At 46.2% G+C, this 17,157-nt stretch overlaps 1 protein-coding gene across 1 annotated transcript; it reads left to right on the top strand.

Annotated features, from left to right (window-relative positions):
* The first annotated feature begins 260 nt into the window (after nucleotides 1-260).
* On the top strand, nucleotides 261-13,845 carry SVOPL (SVOP like). The gene is made up of 14 exons (XM_056513031.1): nucleotides 261-339; nucleotides 762-853; nucleotides 1,856-1,954; nucleotides 2,418-2,489; nucleotides 2,582-2,706; nucleotides 3,961-4,024; nucleotides 5,378-5,503; nucleotides 6,852-6,980; nucleotides 8,529-8,602; nucleotides 10,534-10,736; nucleotides 11,268-11,379; nucleotides 11,721-11,802; nucleotides 13,270-13,359; nucleotides 13,675-13,845. Exons 1-14 carry the CDS (start codon nucleotides 261-263, stop codon nucleotides 13,843-13,845), a joined length of 1,518 nt encoding a protein of 505 aa, XP_056369006.1.
* Nucleotides 13,846-17,157: the final 3,312 nt, after the last annotated feature.

Below are 17,157 nucleotides of genomic sequence, written 5' to 3'. Positions count from 1 at the left end.
TGTGATGACCAAAGTCTCTCAGTTAACTAACTTACCCTGTGATGTTTCTATGTGTTTTACACCAAAACACTAATGGGAAGGGACATCTTCCAGTAGCTGCATGAAACAAACTCATATTTGACTGTATCTGAATGTTTCCACTCCAGTGTGAGAAACTGCCTTGCTGTTTTCTTGCTCAGGTGACTTTGTGACTGTTGTGAGGTCTCATGGGTAAATCCTAGCCTTGCCCACAGTGACAGTGGATCCCAGCAGGCGCTGAGATGGCCACTGCCCAAAAAGAGGCAGAAAATGCTATTGGCTTGGAGGAAATCCATGAAGAGAGAAAAGAACCACCAAAAGGTGGGTTTGTCTTGACAAGAGTAGGAATCTGAGTCCTTGTTTAGCTGGCATAGAAGAAGGGTCCTCAGTTGTGCCACTCCAGCTACCTGAAACCTCCATACATGGAGCCACAACTGTGCTTTGTGTAAACATTTTATTATATTGGTAATTTGAGTATTCGTTTGCTTGGGATAATTTTTTAAATGCTACTCTGTCTCAAAAGCATTTTAAATTGTTCAAGGCTGTCCTTCCTCTGTTTGCACTGGCTGCTGTGTCTTGTCACCAGGACATCCAGAGGCTGGTCAGTGGACATAAAACTGTTACATGTTTCCAGGCTTTTGCCTGGTGCAGTCCCATAGTAGCATGAAAAATATTTTTTATGAAGAAACAGTACAATTTGACTTCTGACAGTTTTTGTGTCTTAATTTTCTTTTCATGTTTAGTGCAAAAGACATTTACAGTGGAAGAAGCTGTGGAAACCATTGGGTTTGGGAGGTTCCATATCATGCTTTTCTTCATCATGGGCAGCACTGGGGTAGGTATCTACAGCCATCTGTGCTGGCCTGAAAAAATCTTTCTTCTAATTTTTCTCATTACCATGCAATAACAACCAGAAGCACATACTGCTGCCAGCCCATTTTATCCTGCACATACCTTCTCAAGCAGTATTTCTACTATTTTCTTCTTTGGTGAGAGTAGATATCAGACCTATTTCAGGGCAAAGCTGAGCAGGTTGGCCCAGACCATCATGGTTGGCCCCTGTCCTGGAGCACTGTCAGAGAATGTTTTCAGTTAGTGCCTGAAGGTTAGGTTCAACTTCACAATGGCATTTTTTTTGTCATTCCCATGACACCCAAATCCTATGCAATCTGGCTCAGAAGGCCTGGCATCCTCTCACCCCTGGTTACCTGAAAAATTTCCTAACTTTCATGGTCTTGGGTTAATTTTGTATCTGTTTTGGGAACTTGAGCAACTTTGGGAACTCTGGGAACTTGGAGGCCAGGCTGGAGTAAAGATGTAATGGGGGTTTATCCATGAAGATGGCTGCAGCTGAGGTGAAAAGTCTGAAGCTGTGTGTAAACAGTCAGCTCATTCCTAACTAAAGCCAGCTGCTGGGTCAAACAGCCAATGGGACAACGATGTTTTTAACCAAATACAGTTTTAAGAGTTCATGTTAGATGCCTGAATCCACAGCTAGGTACCCAACCAAGTATCTTTGTTTCCAGAGACAGCTGAAGATCTACTAACAGAGCAGAGTAAGAGTCTTCTCTGCCAAGGATGACTCTTCCCACACTTCTCAGATGTACAGTGTACCTGAACCTGCTTTCTAGGTGCACCTTTCTCTCCTCCTCTCCTGTCACCAAGACCTTCCAGGTCAGGCACAGGTGTCAGAAAACTGTGGAGGCCCCATGGCTTCAGAGGACTGTTTTGACATGGTGGAGCTGCCATGGCTACAGGCCTTGTAGGGCTGAGAGACTTTTCCCTCTGGGCTTCTTGTGGTTTCCCTTCTTGCTAACACATGCACTTGTTCCCAAAGGTGGCTGAAGCCATGGAGATCATGCTGATAGCTGTTGTGTCCCCTCTCATCCGATGTGAGTGGCAGCTCCAAGACTGGCAGGTGGCTTTAGTGACAACAGTGAGTGACTCCCTGTTCCCCCCAGACAGGTCATCCACCATGTGGTCATAGTCATGGGCACCACCATGGGTTTTGGAAAGCACATTTGCCAGCAAACCAAACAAATTCTTAGGGCCTCCTTACAGGGACAAGAACAGTGCCATCAACTGTAGACATCAGAGATCAAGCTGATGAGAGCAGATGTCTGTGCCCAGATGTGCTGATTTTGCACAGAGGAAGTAATGCCAAGGGAAAAGCAAATCCCACTTCCACATTCTTATTTTGAAAACCTTGCTATCCACCCCCAGCTTTGAGGGTTTCAGCAGTGAGTGCCTACACAAAGGAAGTCACCCCCTGAAAGCTGCTCGCTTGTGGTTCTGGATGCTGTGGTTCAGAACACACAGCTCACCCACAGCTCAAAGAGCAGAGCTGCCTCATGTAGCTGGGAATGGGCCCTCCACAGCTGTGTTTCAATTCCTCTCAGATGGTGTTTTTTGGCTACATGGTGTTCAGCATAGTGCTCGGGCTGCTGGCAGACAGGTACGGGCGCTGGAAGGTGAGTGACTGCGTCCTCTTCCTGCGCTCCACAGGAGCCATGCGCCTGGCTGAGCCTCTGCTTTAATGACCCCAATTCTTGCCCTTCTGCAGATACTGCTGCTCTCCTTCCTCTGGGCAGCCTATTTCTCCCTGCTGACCTCTTTTGCCCCGTCCTACGTCTGGTTTGTGTTCCTGCGGGCCATGGTAGGAGGTGGCGTGTCAGGCCACGCGCAAGGGTAAGGCTGTGCGAGCCGCCCTCCCGGGAATGTGATGGAGGGGCTGGAATGGAAAGGGGGCCAAATTCCCACCTCGCCTTGGAACAAAAAGCCCTTCTGTAACTTCACTGAGTCCCAGTCAATTGACCTAATTTACAGTTCCCAAGGACTCCTGAGGCCTGGAATAGAGGGCGCAGCTGGTTTTCATTAAACTGGTGACAGAGGGGTTATTAAGCACATATAAAAACAATTAGACAGGTAACAAATGAATAAAGGCTGCTTCTTCCTTAAAAAAAAAAAGTGACAACAATTCTGCTTAAATAGAAAATTCTGTTTGAATTATGTAAAACTTTCCCAGTGAAATCAAATTTTTATTTTGTTGGCATAGAAAAGAGGATTTGGGGAGGAAAAGTTAACAATATTAACAACCACTTCACTAGAGGCCTGGAAAAATAATTTTTTTTTGTTTACTCTCTTATGGAAACACATTTCACTGCTTTCCATGGTTCCTCAAAGCCTGGTTGCTGCCCATAAAGGAAAGCCCCAAACTGAACAAACAAACATTCACCCAAAAGCCCTTTGCTGAAGGAAAGGACATTGGGGACAGAGGAGCTGTTGGGAGGAGAAGTCACCTGCGCCCGAGTCATGCATCTGCTGAGCTGCTGGCACTGCCTCCCTCATTCCTTGGCCATGGAGGCTGCTCATGAACCTCATGAGAATAGAAGGAAATTGAACATTTCCTAAAACACTTCACTGGTTGAGACAGAAGGAGACACTGAGGGTCTCTTCCCACCTCTCTCTCTGTGTCCAGCTAAGGAAACACAATTCACATTGACGGAACCTTGAGAGATGCCTGTGCCATGAGCCCCCTGCCCAAGGGCACTCCAGTCATTTAAAAAGTGGAACAGAGTTTTCTTTATTTCATGGAAAAAACGTGTTTAGTAAAATGTTAATTTCTATGAACATATCTATGCCTCTGCTGACACCTCAGTGACCCTACAGGACCTTCCCATAGGTGTCCTGATGTATAGACTGCAGTGTTTACTTGCTTGTATCCCACAGCCATGGGCTGGAAAGGATTCATGCCTTGTGTTTCCCTTGCATGTAATTTGGTGCTGGAATAGGAGGCATATTGGACAGGCATTCCTTGTCTCTGGGTGCTCAAGGTGGAAGAGGGATGGTATTCATCCTATGAGTTGAGCTGAACTGTTACTTGATTTATATGGAAATTCTCATTGCAAATGTATTTCTGCCTTTTCTTTCCTTTTTTGCTAGACTTATCATAAAAACTGAATTTTTGCCCACCAAATACCGGGGATACATGTTGCCCTTATCCCAGGTAAGTGAGAACACCACTGTTTCTTCTAGCTCTGAGTTCTAGGAGATTAGTCCCACTGTAGTTTGGAAGCCACATCTCCAGCACATCAGCACTTCTCCCAGACTAATCACACTTGGAGTCTGAATCTGAGCGGGTGTGCACTTCCTCCTGTGGCTCAGACTGTGGCATCTGTGTTATTAAAGACGTACACAGGAGAGAGGCAATACCTTCTCAAATGATTTGATGCTCCAAACATTGTAGAAGGACTTTGAGTGATGGCTGACACCCAGCCTCTTGGTTGTCCTACAGACAATGAGGCTACCTGGTCTAATGGGGCCAGTGCTGATGGACTGGCAGGCACTGGAGCTAATGGCATTCCCAGCCCACTCCCAGCTGAGGTGTATCCCCCCTCTCCCCTCTTTGGAGCCCCAGAAATAACAAGTGGTCTATGAGTGACTCCCAGATGAGGTCCTAATCTGCTCCTCTCCCTGCTCAGGGTCTGCCAGGGGCTTTGCACAGGACAGGGTTAGCACAGATAGTCTCAAATTTGGCCTGACATGTGCTGGATGGCCCTTGCTGGGCCATTGCTTACTGCAGATTTCTGCAGTGGGCAGTTGCTGCACGTGCAGAGGATCAGTGGTGACACCACTGAGTGCACAAATTCATCCCACTGCTGCACCAAACTCTTTGTGCCAGGGATAATTTGCTTTTCCTTGATCCCAGGGCATCATTACCAAACTGCTAGCAGAAATACAAAGATTTATGGAAGAACAATCTTGTATTTCTCCCCAGAAATTTGTTATTTCTGCCCACAGGCTATTCCTGAACTTGCTACAGCTTTCGTGATTTGTGTTGGTTTAACCCCCCTGGATGTTCCCCTGGAAAGGGATGTGTCTCCTAATGGCAGCAAGTGAACTTCAGAAAAGAACGTACTTGCAGATCAGAGGCCAGATTCTCTGTTGGTATAGCTTAGCACTGAGTCTACTGGAGAGCCACCAACTTTCAGCCATGGAAATCTGGCCTGGTTTTGCCTTCTGAGCTTGTAAATCTGCTGCTTCCCTGCAGAGACTTAGACAACAGGAAAATTCATGGGCATGAGCATTCACAGAGAAATGACTGGAAGGACAAAAGCACACACAGCAAATTATTGGTTTTTACCTGTAGCTGATTAAGACTACCTTCACTGTCACTTCCCAAACTCTTGTCTTCCCCTCTTTCCTCCCACCCAAGCCCAGCCCTCAGACAGCCACAGGATGGCTCATTTGAACCTCAGCATTCCCTAGCATAGTTGCCCATGTATCCAGAGACCAGAAGGGAAGAAGATAAATCATTGCCATGTGTTCATGTCCTAACCCTTTTTTTTCCCTTGGGAAGGTGTTTTGGTTGGCAGGATCCTTGCTGATCATTGGCCTGGCATCAGTGGTGAACCCAACCATTGGCTGGCGGTGGTTGATCAGAATTGCCTCCATCCCTGGCATTCTTCTCATTCTGGTGTTCAAGGTAGGAAGATCTCCACTCCCCACACCCTGCTGTACTGCCACTGCCCTGATGTCTCCCCAGGTACCACTGCCTTCCACCCCCTTCATCCTAGGGCTCTTCTTGTGTCCTCCTTTCTCCCCTTCAGTCCTCTCACACAGCAGCTTCAGGTAAAGTCCTGGCAGGGCTGCAGACCAGCTGCTGGGGAGATGCTGCCTTGCTGGTGATGGCCTGGCTTTACTGGACTGCTGTAGCCCTCCAGCAGCCCAGGTTCCAGTGTCCAGGCTGCCAGTAGTACCCAGGGGTTGTGGTAACAGGCCAGGCACCAAGAGGAAGACAGGCTAGATGGCATATGAAAAAAATGACAAATAATACCTTCAGTCTAATGCTGGGCATAGCACACACTCTTCAGTCTTTGCATTTTCTAGGGCTGAGGAAAGAATCATCAGTAAATTGTTCACAGAGTGCCGGGGGTAAACCACAGCTTTCTCCAGGTGTCCTTCTACTTCAGAAAAATCAGCCTTGGACATGAGAACCATCTGATTTGTGGAGGGTGATGTGGAAAATCCCTGCTTACAGTGCTCATGGGCACTGCAGTGCTGAGCTGAGGCTGGTGGAGAGTATGCAGGTGTAAAAGCTCTTCCTGCAGCTGAGTTAATGCACAAGTTATCTGGGGTGCTACCTGGGCAGGCAAATGTAAGATGGCTGTGAGTGTACATTTGTATAATCTGAATGTTTAGTTTCCCTGATTATTTTTGCCAGAAAAATTGGATAGCAAAAGTTTGTAATCCAGGGGGAGAAAAGACAGAGTTAGTATATACACCTTTAAAAAAGGAGTCTTTAATTAATATTTGAATGAAAGAGATGTAGCTGTTTATAAATTAATAGAGCCACCATTTAATAAAAAAAGTATTTTATTTTGGAAAGAGCACCAAATGCTAATGATCAGTTACATTTCAACCACTTCATCCTTTTTATTAAAATGGCCTTGGTTGTGCCTTCCAAGACTTATGCTTGAGAAAGTAATACGTGCCTCATCTCATTTTGAACCGCCAATTAATTCAGGATTGTTTTTGTTAAACCTGTGTCTTCGAGTTTCAACTTTTGTAAGCACTTGACACAGATGGCTCAGTGGCAGACCCCTGGGAGCTGGACCAACAAATGGGTTTGTTGTATGGGAGAGCCCCCCAGCATGGGGAATGGGGGGCTGTGGCACACGGGGTGCCCCAGGGCATGGCTGGGGAGAAGGACAGGCAGAAGGCTGCTCCAGCTCGTGGAGTGCCCTGTGCCCACCTGAGCAGGCTCCTGGGTGTGGTGTGAAGCTGTGAGTAGCTCTAGAGAGGTGCAGAAAGGCTTCCTGCTCTGCTTTCAGTTCATCCCAGAGTCGGCGCGGTACAACGTGTCCACGGGCAGCACGGGGGCTGCGCTGGCCACGCTGCAGAGGATAGCCAGGATGAACGGGGCAGCCCTGCCCGAGGGGCAGCTGAGGGAGCCTGCCAAGGTGAGTCCTGCCCAGCCACCCCAGGCAGGGCTGCTGGCACCTGAGCTTCAGGGAAGGAGCCAACCAGGCACTGCCAGCCACATCTTGCTCTGCCTCCCTCGTCCTCCTTGCCTGGCTCTTTCCCAAACAACTGCTGAAAGCGATGTCGGTTTCCTTTTGGAGAAACAGTAATCATAGCCTTCAAAATGGAATGGAGTTTTCTTTTTTTTTTTTTTTTTTTTGCTCCTCAGTTTGTGTTTGCTCAGAAAAATATTGGGCTAAGCAAATATTTTCCTCCTTTACCATGGCAAAGCATGCTGTTCCTTATTGCCCACCTATCCTACACAGGTGCTCCCTCAGAGAACATGAGATGCCATACAATCTGTCCACTGGGGTCTCTGTCAGGGCTTTGACTGGGCAGGCTGCAAGGATCCCTGCCATGGGGTAAACCCAGTGCTCCCAGAGGCTTCTCCCAGCCCCTGGCCTGGCTTGTCCACTGTGTCCCAGGACCCCAGGTGCCAGAGTGTGGAGCCACAGACCAGCAGAAGAGGGTCAAAGCTGGAGAGACCATTTCACAGAGATCACCACCTGTACCTGTGAGCAGCTGAGCAGCTCGGGAGCGGATTGCTGCTGGACTGAAATGCCCAAAAACATGAGTGGGTGCTGCAGGGGAGACAGTCTCCCCCTCTCACCCAGTCTGGGCCCGGCTGACTGATGGGTGGGAGGACTCAGGTGGCTCCTCTGACCCTCAAGACAGGAAGATTAGACAAATCCATTGTTCAGGGCCTCAAAATTACTCAGTTCTTTTAAATCCCTTTCCTGGAACTTTTTCCTGCATATTCAATCCCACAGGCACCAAGAATTGTCCTTAGCAATTCATGCAACATGGTGCTATTGTATTGGAATTAGTTAGGATTAAAGCTTCCCTGTAATTTAATAGAATTTATGTAATGGACCACACTGGATGAGGGAATGGTTTTTTGTTAGTTTTGCCCTCTCTCAGGCTTAGCCAATGAGGAGGAAAATGAAGTCAATCCACACCATTCCTGTGAACTAGTCTCCCCTCGGTGGTGGGACCCTGGGGAGCAGCAGGCCAGGCAGGGCCCCCAGTGCCTGCCAGTCTCTGCTCATGGCACCTCAGGCCTCCCAGGAAGATGTGTGTGTCCAAAAGCTTGCTTCACAGGCAGAGCAGCATGTGGGGCAGTGGGAGCTGACAGAAGCCCCAGCAATGCTCCCCCCCAGCAGCAACCAGGGCCCCCTCTGGCACCATCATGGTCACAATGGGATCAGACTGCTCGGATCTGGGGGGTCCTATGGGGCCAGGAGAGCTCAGGATGCCCTCTCCTCCCCTCCTCCATCCTTTGCAGTGCAGCTTCCTGGGGATATCTTTTAGGAAGCAGGGCTTTGCTCTCTGGAGTTTTGATGGGGGCTGTGTTGCACCATCTGTGACTCTGTCTGTGCCACAAGCAGCACAGGAGGGCCCAGCTTGCCAACTGCCCTCCCAGAACACTTGCTCCTGTATAAAAGATGCATTTATAGAAACTTCTATTTCTACTGTATGATTTTCAGGAAAGAAGGGGAAGATTCAAGGACCTCATCCACCCCAAATACCTCAGAACTACTTTGCAGATATGGATCATATGGTAAATTTTTTTTTTTCTTGCTTATCCGCCCATTCTCTTGGTTGACAGTGTGCAGGGAGCAGAAGTCTTGCACAGATTCTGACTTTAACAGGACACCACTCTGCCTGTGATGGTGGCTGCAACTGGAGGGACATGGATCTGACCATAGGTCTGTCCTGATCCAGACCACATCTCAGACACTGGTTGCTGTTAACTTGGGCAGAAAAGGGCTGGACTTCCAGGATGGTGCTATTGAGTCCTTCCTCAGGACAGAGAGGCTCCTGGGAGCCAGGGGAGAGCCATGGGGCAGAGCCATCCCCTGACTGCAGCAGGATCAACCGTGTGCCTTTGGCTCTCCTTCCCTGCTTGGTGTAAATTTGCTGTCCCCAAGGATGGCCGAAGGACCAGTGAGACAGGGCTCTGACAGAAATACATCCACCATTACCAGTGCTACTGGCTGGGGGAAAGTAAGATTGAGGAGACAGGTTTCATATGCAGTGTTCCTAGTAGCTGTATGTAAGGGTAATGCATGTTTCATTGACACTGCTGTCTGGAATGGAAATGTGTAAGTAATAGGTCTGTGGGAATCCATCGACCCAAAATGTTGTGAAGTCAGGCCTTGAATTTTTAATGGGTTTTCCCCCCTTGATTTCTATGAATTTTATGAAATATCTTTTTGGTTTTTTACCTTTCTTTATCTCCTAGTCGTCCCAGGAGTTCTTGGCATGTTCTTGGATCTGCATTCCCATCCCCCCCACAGCATTCCTTGCCTTCCCAGGTGGCCCAAATTCTGCTGCTCATTTCTGAAACTGCCACGGGAGAGAAAAAAGTGAAAATTACTTTTCAGCCTGCTTGTGATCAGGTGTATTCTGAATTACTTGATAATGACAAAGCAAGGCTGCTGTCACCAATGCTGTGTTTTTGTCAGTCAGCCAGGGTGCAGTGTGAGCCTCTCCGGCCAGTTAATGAAAACTCCTCTTGAAAATCCCTGGGTAGAAAGGACAAGGACATTCACACTCCTCCCCTGACCCAGTGTGGGGTCCCATGGGAAACAGTCCTCCATGAATTGCTCCAATGTAGGTCTTTCCCATGGACTGTATTACTTTATGAGCTGCTCCAGTGTGGGTTCCCCCAGGGAGTCACAAGTCCTGCCTGCAAACCGGCTCCAGCATGGGCTCTTCTCTCCATGGACCCACAGGTCCTGTCAGGAACCTGCTCCAGTATGGGCTTCCCATGGGGTCACTGCCTCCTTCAGGCATCCACCTGTTTGGGCATGAGAACATCCAAAGGCTGCAGGTGGATCTCTGCTCCACTGTGGATCTCCATGGGCTGCAGGGGCAGTGGCCTCACTGTGATCTGCACCATGGGATGCAGGGGAGTCTCTGTTCTGGAACCTGGAGCACCTTCTGCCTTTCATTCTTTATTGGCTTGGGTGTTTGCAAAGATGTTTCTCACACATGTTCTCACTTCTTTCTCTGGCTTCTGTTGCTCTTGCACTTTTTTTTCTGGTTCTAACAAATATTATTCCCTAGGCACTCCCAGTATTGCTGATGGGCTCAGCCTTGGTCAGCAGCAGGAGTCAGCTGGCATTGGCTCTGTCAGGCATGGAGGAAGCTTCCAGAAGCTTCCCACAGAAGCCACACCTGTAGTCCCCCAGCCAGTACCAAAATCTGGCCATGCAAATCCAATACAAAGCTGAGCAATGAGCTGGGGAGAGGTTTACTGAGACAGAGCAGTGCCTTAGGTACATAGGTAGGAGGGAATGCCACGGGATACGTGACCAGTAGCGTGGTGGATACCTGAGCCACCTCTCTGCTCAGGCTGAGGGGTTCCATCATGCAGAGCTGGTGCAAGCAGCAGCAGAGATTCCAGGGCACCCAAAACCTGGTGCATTTTAGTTTCCTCCCCTTCCCCATCACAGCTGCACCTCACTGCAGCATTTCTCCCCACAGGCTTGGCATAGCTTTCGCCTACTACGGAGTCATCTTGGCCAGTGCTGAGTTGCTGGAGCGGGACCTTGTCTGTGGCTCTGCAGCCCCACCACTGCAGAACTCCAGCGATGACTCTGAGGAGAGCCACAGCCCCTGCCACTGCCACTTGTTTGGGCCTGCTGCCTACCAGACCATGATCATCAGCACAGCTGGGGAGATCGCACGTAACCTCTTCCCCACCCTTGCCCTGCCGTTCCCCTCTCACAGCACTCACTGCAGAGGTTTGAGCAGTGCATGCACCTGGTGACTGGGGCCATCATGAACTGGGCACTGCTGCAGCTTCTCACATGGCTACAGGCCATGAGCCTGTGGCTCCTGGCTCAGCAGGGCACTCAGTGGGCACACCTCTGGCCCTGGTGTTTGGCTGGGTTGAGGTCAGAGGGAGCAAAACCACTCAGGCCTGTGCTGCTCACCCAGCCGTGCCTTCCTGCATGGCTCAGGACAGTCCTTGGTGTCCTGCCTCAGCACAGCCAGTTTCAGGGAAGCACAGGCTTCATCATCTGAAGGGAAAGGTTGAAAAAACCAGGGGCATGGGGCAAATCACAAGCTTTGGGTGCAGGTAGATAGGGTTTGTCCATTTTACAGGATGTTTGGTAGGCACTGGGGATGCAGACAGGTATCTTTGAGTCTGTCAAGGCAAACAATTATTGCAGTTAGATCATCAAATGTTTTATGGTTTTCCTTTTTACTTCCAGTAAATCCTGTGAACATTCTCAGCATCAATCTCCTCGGAAGACGTGTAAGCCTGTGTATCACCATGGGATGTACAGCTCTATTCTTCCTTCTCCTTAATATCTGCACCTCGAGGTACTGTGGCTCAGACTATGGGTCTTGTTTGAGAGTATGCAATGCTGAGGGCAGGACCTCTGGTATTCTCAGGTCACCAGTCTGTCAGGGCAGTAATTCTGCAGATTCTGTGGTGCAGTGGTGTGCAGAGGGACTCACTTGTATTACTGAGCCCACGTGGCTTTCCCTAAGCATCCAACACGCTGCTTTTAGCACAGTCCAGAAAATTTAAAAATGTGTGAACTACATACATCAGAAATAAGTTATATTTTTCATTCACTTTTCCCCCTTCCTTTCTTTCTGGCATCTCTGCTGATGCTGCTCAGTGACATTAACTCTGTTCCACATGGCTTTCTCTCCAGTGCAGGCATGGTTGGCTTTCTCTTCATGCTGCGTGCCTTGGTTTCAGCCAACTTCAACACCATCTACATTTACACGGCAGAGGTGGGTTCTCTTTGAAGTGTGCTGAGCTGCCTGGAAGCTTCAAATACCACCTGTGTATACCCAGGAATGCTGCCTGCTAGTTAAGAGTCACCTTCCTTGAATTTTGTGTCTCTGGCATCTTGTGTTTTCATATTCAAGATAAGAGAAGGAATCAGAAAACCAGCTTGGAGATGACAGGAGTAGATGGAAGAGGAGTACCCTACTAAACCAGCTGATACTCAGCTCCTATAAAACACTATTTTTGAGGATGTTGGGTGCCACTATCTTCCAAAATCCACAATCTTTCCCCTATCTAACCCCCCAGGGAGAAAACAGACTACCACTAAAAGAACATTTTCCAGCACTTAAGGGGCTGTGTGAGGTAGTACATGGGGTTATATATACAATTCTTTTCACATAATGGAAATTGTTGGCTATGTTCTGCAAAAAGCTTGAATCCTTTAAAGAGCTTTTCTTTCATACAGCTTTGGAGCCATGAGTTCTGCAAGTTAAGTATAAATTGTTGGGGTTTTTCCTTGTTCTTTTTTTAAAAAAAGCAATTGTATGGAGTGAAATGTATTTCCTTGTTAATTGACTAAAATGATCCAAAGCAAACAGAAGTAGCTCCCTTGCACTTTTAATAGTGCATTGTTATATTTAAACTTGCACCTGTCTTTAATACACAATTTTAGTGGTTTTGAATTAGTTGCTGTTGATGTAAAGACCACTGTTGTAACAGCCATACCATAAATCAGTTCTACTCACAATTTAATCAATGATCAAAATCTTTCGAGCCAAGTGCCTGGACTGTTCTTGAATTAACTGACTCAATTTGCTTGGTCCAGTAAAGTATTTAAACAAAGGCTTATATGAGTATACTTGCTAAAATATGTTGGTATTAAGAGGACTTAAAGATCAGTAAAATTCATATTTAACTGTTTCATTGGCACAAGTGTTTGGGAGGTGTGAAAAATAAACTAGTCAAAGCACATTATTCTAAGCCTGGATATTTCTTACTGGGATCTGTTTTTCTTCCTTCTAGACAAAGGTGCTGTTGATAAAAATGAATAGGCAGACTTGAACACTGCAGACAATATTTTTTCTTCCTGCTTTCCAGATACAGAGCCCGGCAGTATAAACAGAATTTTTCCTTTAGCAACCAACCTAATAGTGAGGATTTTGATCATAGAACCAGGAGATAAAGTGGTGGTAAACAAATGCTAAACAAAGGGGAATCACATCCAGCTTTGACATGCCGTAAAACTTTACTTGGGCCAAAAAATGACAGATTTGTAATGGCTCAAATGAGGCCCAAGGGAGCTTTTATTTCCTTTTATATGTTATCTGACTAGCTGCCCTTGCTAACACAATGGGTGTCTCTGACAAAAAAAAAAAAAAAAAAAAAAAAAAAATTAAAAATGACAAAGAAAATTAGAGGTATTGTGGGTTGCTGTTGCACTAATCCAATTTCTTTCTGGCCTGTTTTAGGTTTATCCCACCACAATGCGAGCACTGGGGATGGGCACAAGTGGGTCATTGTGCCGTGTGGGAGCAATGGTGGCTCCATTTATATCACAAGTAAGAGCATGCTTGATGATGTTGGTAAACATTGTGCTGAACACTGCCATCAAACACAAAGAGATGTCCCTGAAATTCATCCAAAAAATAAAGTACTTGGGTAGTCTTTGCCAGATGTAGCTTTGAGTAACTCTCCTTACAGAGTTCAGCTCACTAGTATTTGATACTTTCTGAAAGCTCTTAAGGTTCACAAGACACTGTTTTTTCTATTGTGGAGTCTCTCAGTCATTTGTGACCCTTTTTCCACTCTTAATTGCTAATTAAGTGCCAGCCCCCACACCAGCAAGCTCCTGTTTGATGTTCTTTGGCCTGTAGGTTCTTATGAGTGCTTCTTTCGTGGGGGCCCTGTGTCTCTTCTCCTCTGTGTGCATCATCTGTGCCATCTCTGCAGTCACACTGCCCATTGAGACCAAGGGCAGGGCCCTGCAGGTGGGTACCACCACTCCAGGAGCTCCTGTGGATCTAAAGGCTGTTAGGGACTGGTAGGGAATGATGCAGCCAGAATCCAAACCCATCTCTCCAGAGGTTTTCCAAGCCTGACAGGCGCTCACAGGAAACTGCTGCTGCAGCAGCTTCAAGCACTGTTATCCCAGTTGCCCAAAACTTGTTTCTTGTGAAAGAGCAAGCCAGACTGCCAACCCCAGCCAGTTCATCTAAGTGTGTGAGCTTTAGCTTGTGCAAGCCCCTCTTTACATCTCTCTCCAATCATGACCTGAAGATGCAGGTACATGCTCTGCTCTCCCTGTGCTGTGAGGAGAGAGGACAGCAGATGCACAGAGCACCTAAACTGCCAAAGAAATTTCGTAATCAAATTCAAGGCAAGAGCCTCTGCTCAGCCCTTGTGGTCATTGTTTTCTATAAAACAATCAGCCAAAACACTAGGCCCAGAGATTAAGGGGGAAACTTAAATTTTGCAGTGTCCCATGTGCAAATCACACCAGTTCAATTAGAGGAGGTGGTGAGCAGTCCTGTGATTCCAATAAATTCATCTATACGGGCATGGAGATTTTCACGGCATGCAGCAGCAAGGCCACACCACTCTGCAGTCTGACCTCAAGACTAAGGCTAAGAATAATCCACATTCTTTAGCAGCCTAGAGTGTGGCAGATGTTTGGTCAAACTAGTTTATGAGGGCTTCCAAACTAGACTTCAAAAAACCCATCCTTACAAACACAAAGATTGCCTGCCAGAAGTAGGACCTTTTGGATATATCCAAACACTTTATTCTCTACTGTATCCATTTCTGTTGGGTTTTATGTGCATTTTATTAATTTTATGTATTATTTTTTTCTTTCCCCCTTTTTAGCAAGTAAAATGAGAGCAAATGTTTGATGTTGGATTGGGTAGGAAAGAAAAATAAACTCCCTGGAATCAGTCACTTCCTGTGAGCTTCATTTGATGTTGATTGCTTCTCCATACTGTTTCCATTATAAAAAAAAATGCAACTGAACTGTGTAAGAGCTATGATTTGTATAGACAAATGGAAAATTTCTCAAGGACCTTTCCTTTCTTATGATTGAATAAACAGATGTTTTCTACCCTTCCTGTGAAGTGAGATGACGACTCTTTACTTCTAGTGCTATCAGTAGTGACACTACATACAAGATATTAAAAAGAAAAGGAAAATCATTAGGTGAATTGAGGTAGAGGGGAAAAAATACACAGAATAGTCGCTGCCATAGCAGCTTGAAAGTACTTTCCTCAACTTTTTGTGCAGGTACCATCTGCATGGAAGTAGTAAAATTTGTCTCTCAAACCATACTGCAGTGATGATTTCTGATAATTGTTGGGGTGATATTTAAGACCACAAAATGAAATGTGGCTCAGATTTTTTCAGGTGGATTATTTAAAAAGAGAGAGTTCCTGTAAAGCAGTTTACAGCAGACAGGTAAGTAACTGGATGCACTCTTCTCTCCTCAGCATCTTCCACTGGGAGAACAACTTGAATGTGAAGCTGGATTTTTAAGACTTCAAGTGCTGTGGTGGCAGTGCCTCTTTATTTTTTTAACTCTCTGCTACTGTAGTAAGCACTGTTCACACCTATGTTGCTAGAATGGTCTCCCTCACTATTTTGTTCTGCTCCTTAACTTCTCTTTACTTTTTTCTGTTATTCTGGGATGGTATCACTTACACGCAGCTCTCTTCAGGTAGTAAAAACTTTCTGTAAAAATCCAAACTAAACAACGATGACAACAGCAATACAAAAAAAGCAAGCAAACAAACAATAAAGACTCTGGGAAGCCTAAAAATCTACCACATGATCAGAAGTTATGTCAAAGGCCCGCTGCAAACATAACTGAGTATTTTTGGGAGTGTCCACTATATTTTAGTGTGCAGTGCCACCCTATGACAAAGACAGGTAGGCAGGATCTCGGCAGGTAAGAGGCAAAACCAGGTTTTTTTCCCATGACAAATGTACACAGCAGAGAGGCACAGAGTCTCTTCAATGCTGTATGCACAGCACCACCTCAGGGCCTGATTCTGTTATTCTGACTGTCAACTTAGTCTTGCTGAAAAAGTGCTCTAAATTTAAATTAACCACTTGCTGAAGGCTCTGCTTGATACAACAAAAAAGAATCTGCAAAATCAACTCACAGAATTAGGTAATATTTGGTAAATTTTTAACAGAATTTTTAATTCAAAGTCTCTCATATTTAAAAAGTGCTTCCAAATCATGGAAAGGTACTAATTATCTATTTGTCCCTTAAGAAAGAGGGGACCTTCTGTCCAGAGTGGCTCCTGACCTTTGCTGAAAGGTCTGTGAGTGGACGACGGGAATAGATGGATTCACAATTCAGCTGGAAAACGTTTTACACAGGTCCTGGAGGTTGATTTGGCAGGTGTTCCTCCAGGATTTCTCCCAAAACAAAGCTGCCAGCAACAATGTCTCTGGCTGCCCTTGGAACCCAAAATGCCACCTCTGAGCTGACCCTGAGACAGTGGGGGAATAAGGTTTTGCTTTTTGGCCACCAGCCATTTCAGCATCCAGTCGCACTGGCCAACACTGGGGTCTGACTCGTAAAATCACGAGTGTTGCAGGATTTCTCCCAAACCAAAGATGCCACCAGCCAGGACTCTGGCTGCTCCTGGAGTCCCAACACGTGTGTATCTTCTCCCTGGGTTAGTAAATCAGCTAGGCCTTGCCATTGCACACTCAACTGGGGATCCTCATGTAAGAGCTTTTCAAAATTGGTTTAGCAAATGCAGAATTTTTCACTCTGCTTCACTCTGCTAGGGACCAAACTCGATGATCTACCCTCAAAAAAATTTTAGTATATATGTTGCATTATTCAAACATTCTTAAGGAATTAATTACCCCATCTTTTTGTTTTAAAAATAAAATATATGTCTCTTGTTATGTACATGAAAGGAACATTAAAGCAAAACAATACATTTAGTAAAACAACAAGCTTAGATTAGGCTGGATTAAGTCAGGTAATGTACGTAATTAGCAGCACATGTGAAATTGAAAACAAGGCAATCCCTTTGCAATACCTTAAAATACTGTACCATCATCCAGTCTGCAACAGCTGGCAAACCTCATTTTCAGTGAAGGCATGGATAACCATTCCTGGGAAAGATTTCCAAGTTCATTTTAAAAGCAGGTCCAGCTGTCATAAATTCAAATCGCTGAATATAGTTTCGATACAGAAAACACCTGTGTTTGTTGGCAAATTTCCTGACCAGGTAGATCCAGGGCTTGGCTAGAGCCCAGGTCTTACTTGGAAGGGTGCCCCTAACATATCTCTAAAAAAAGTCTTAATAATAGCAGTAAGGAAACGCCCCAAACACAGCAAG

Source organism: Oenanthe melanoleuca, chromosome 1A, assembly GCF_029582105.1.
Source record: "Oenanthe melanoleuca isolate GR-GAL-2019-014 chromosome 1A, OMel1.0, whole genome shotgun sequence".
Taxonomy (NCBI): Eukaryota; Metazoa; Chordata; class Aves; order Passeriformes; family Muscicapidae; genus Oenanthe; species Oenanthe melanoleuca.
The sequence above is the reverse complement of the archived record's forward strand: the minus strand, read 5'-3'. Positions and strand labels throughout refer to the sequence as shown.

Excerpts from the sequence above, each read along its gene's own strand:
- SVOPL (XM_056513031.1), top strand. The coding sequence starts at position 261 with ATGGCCACTGCCCAAAAAGAGGCAGAAAATGCTATTGGCTTGGAGGAA. Across the intron at positions 5,504-6,851 it reads TTCTCATTCTGGTGTTCAAG|TTCATCCCAGAGTCGGCGCG; the intron begins GTAGGAAGATCT and ends CTCTGCTTTCAG. Across the intron at positions 11,380-11,720 it reads CTTAATATCTGCACCTCGAG|TGCAGGCATGGTTGGCTTTC; the intron begins GTACTGTGGCTC and ends CTTTCTCTCCAG.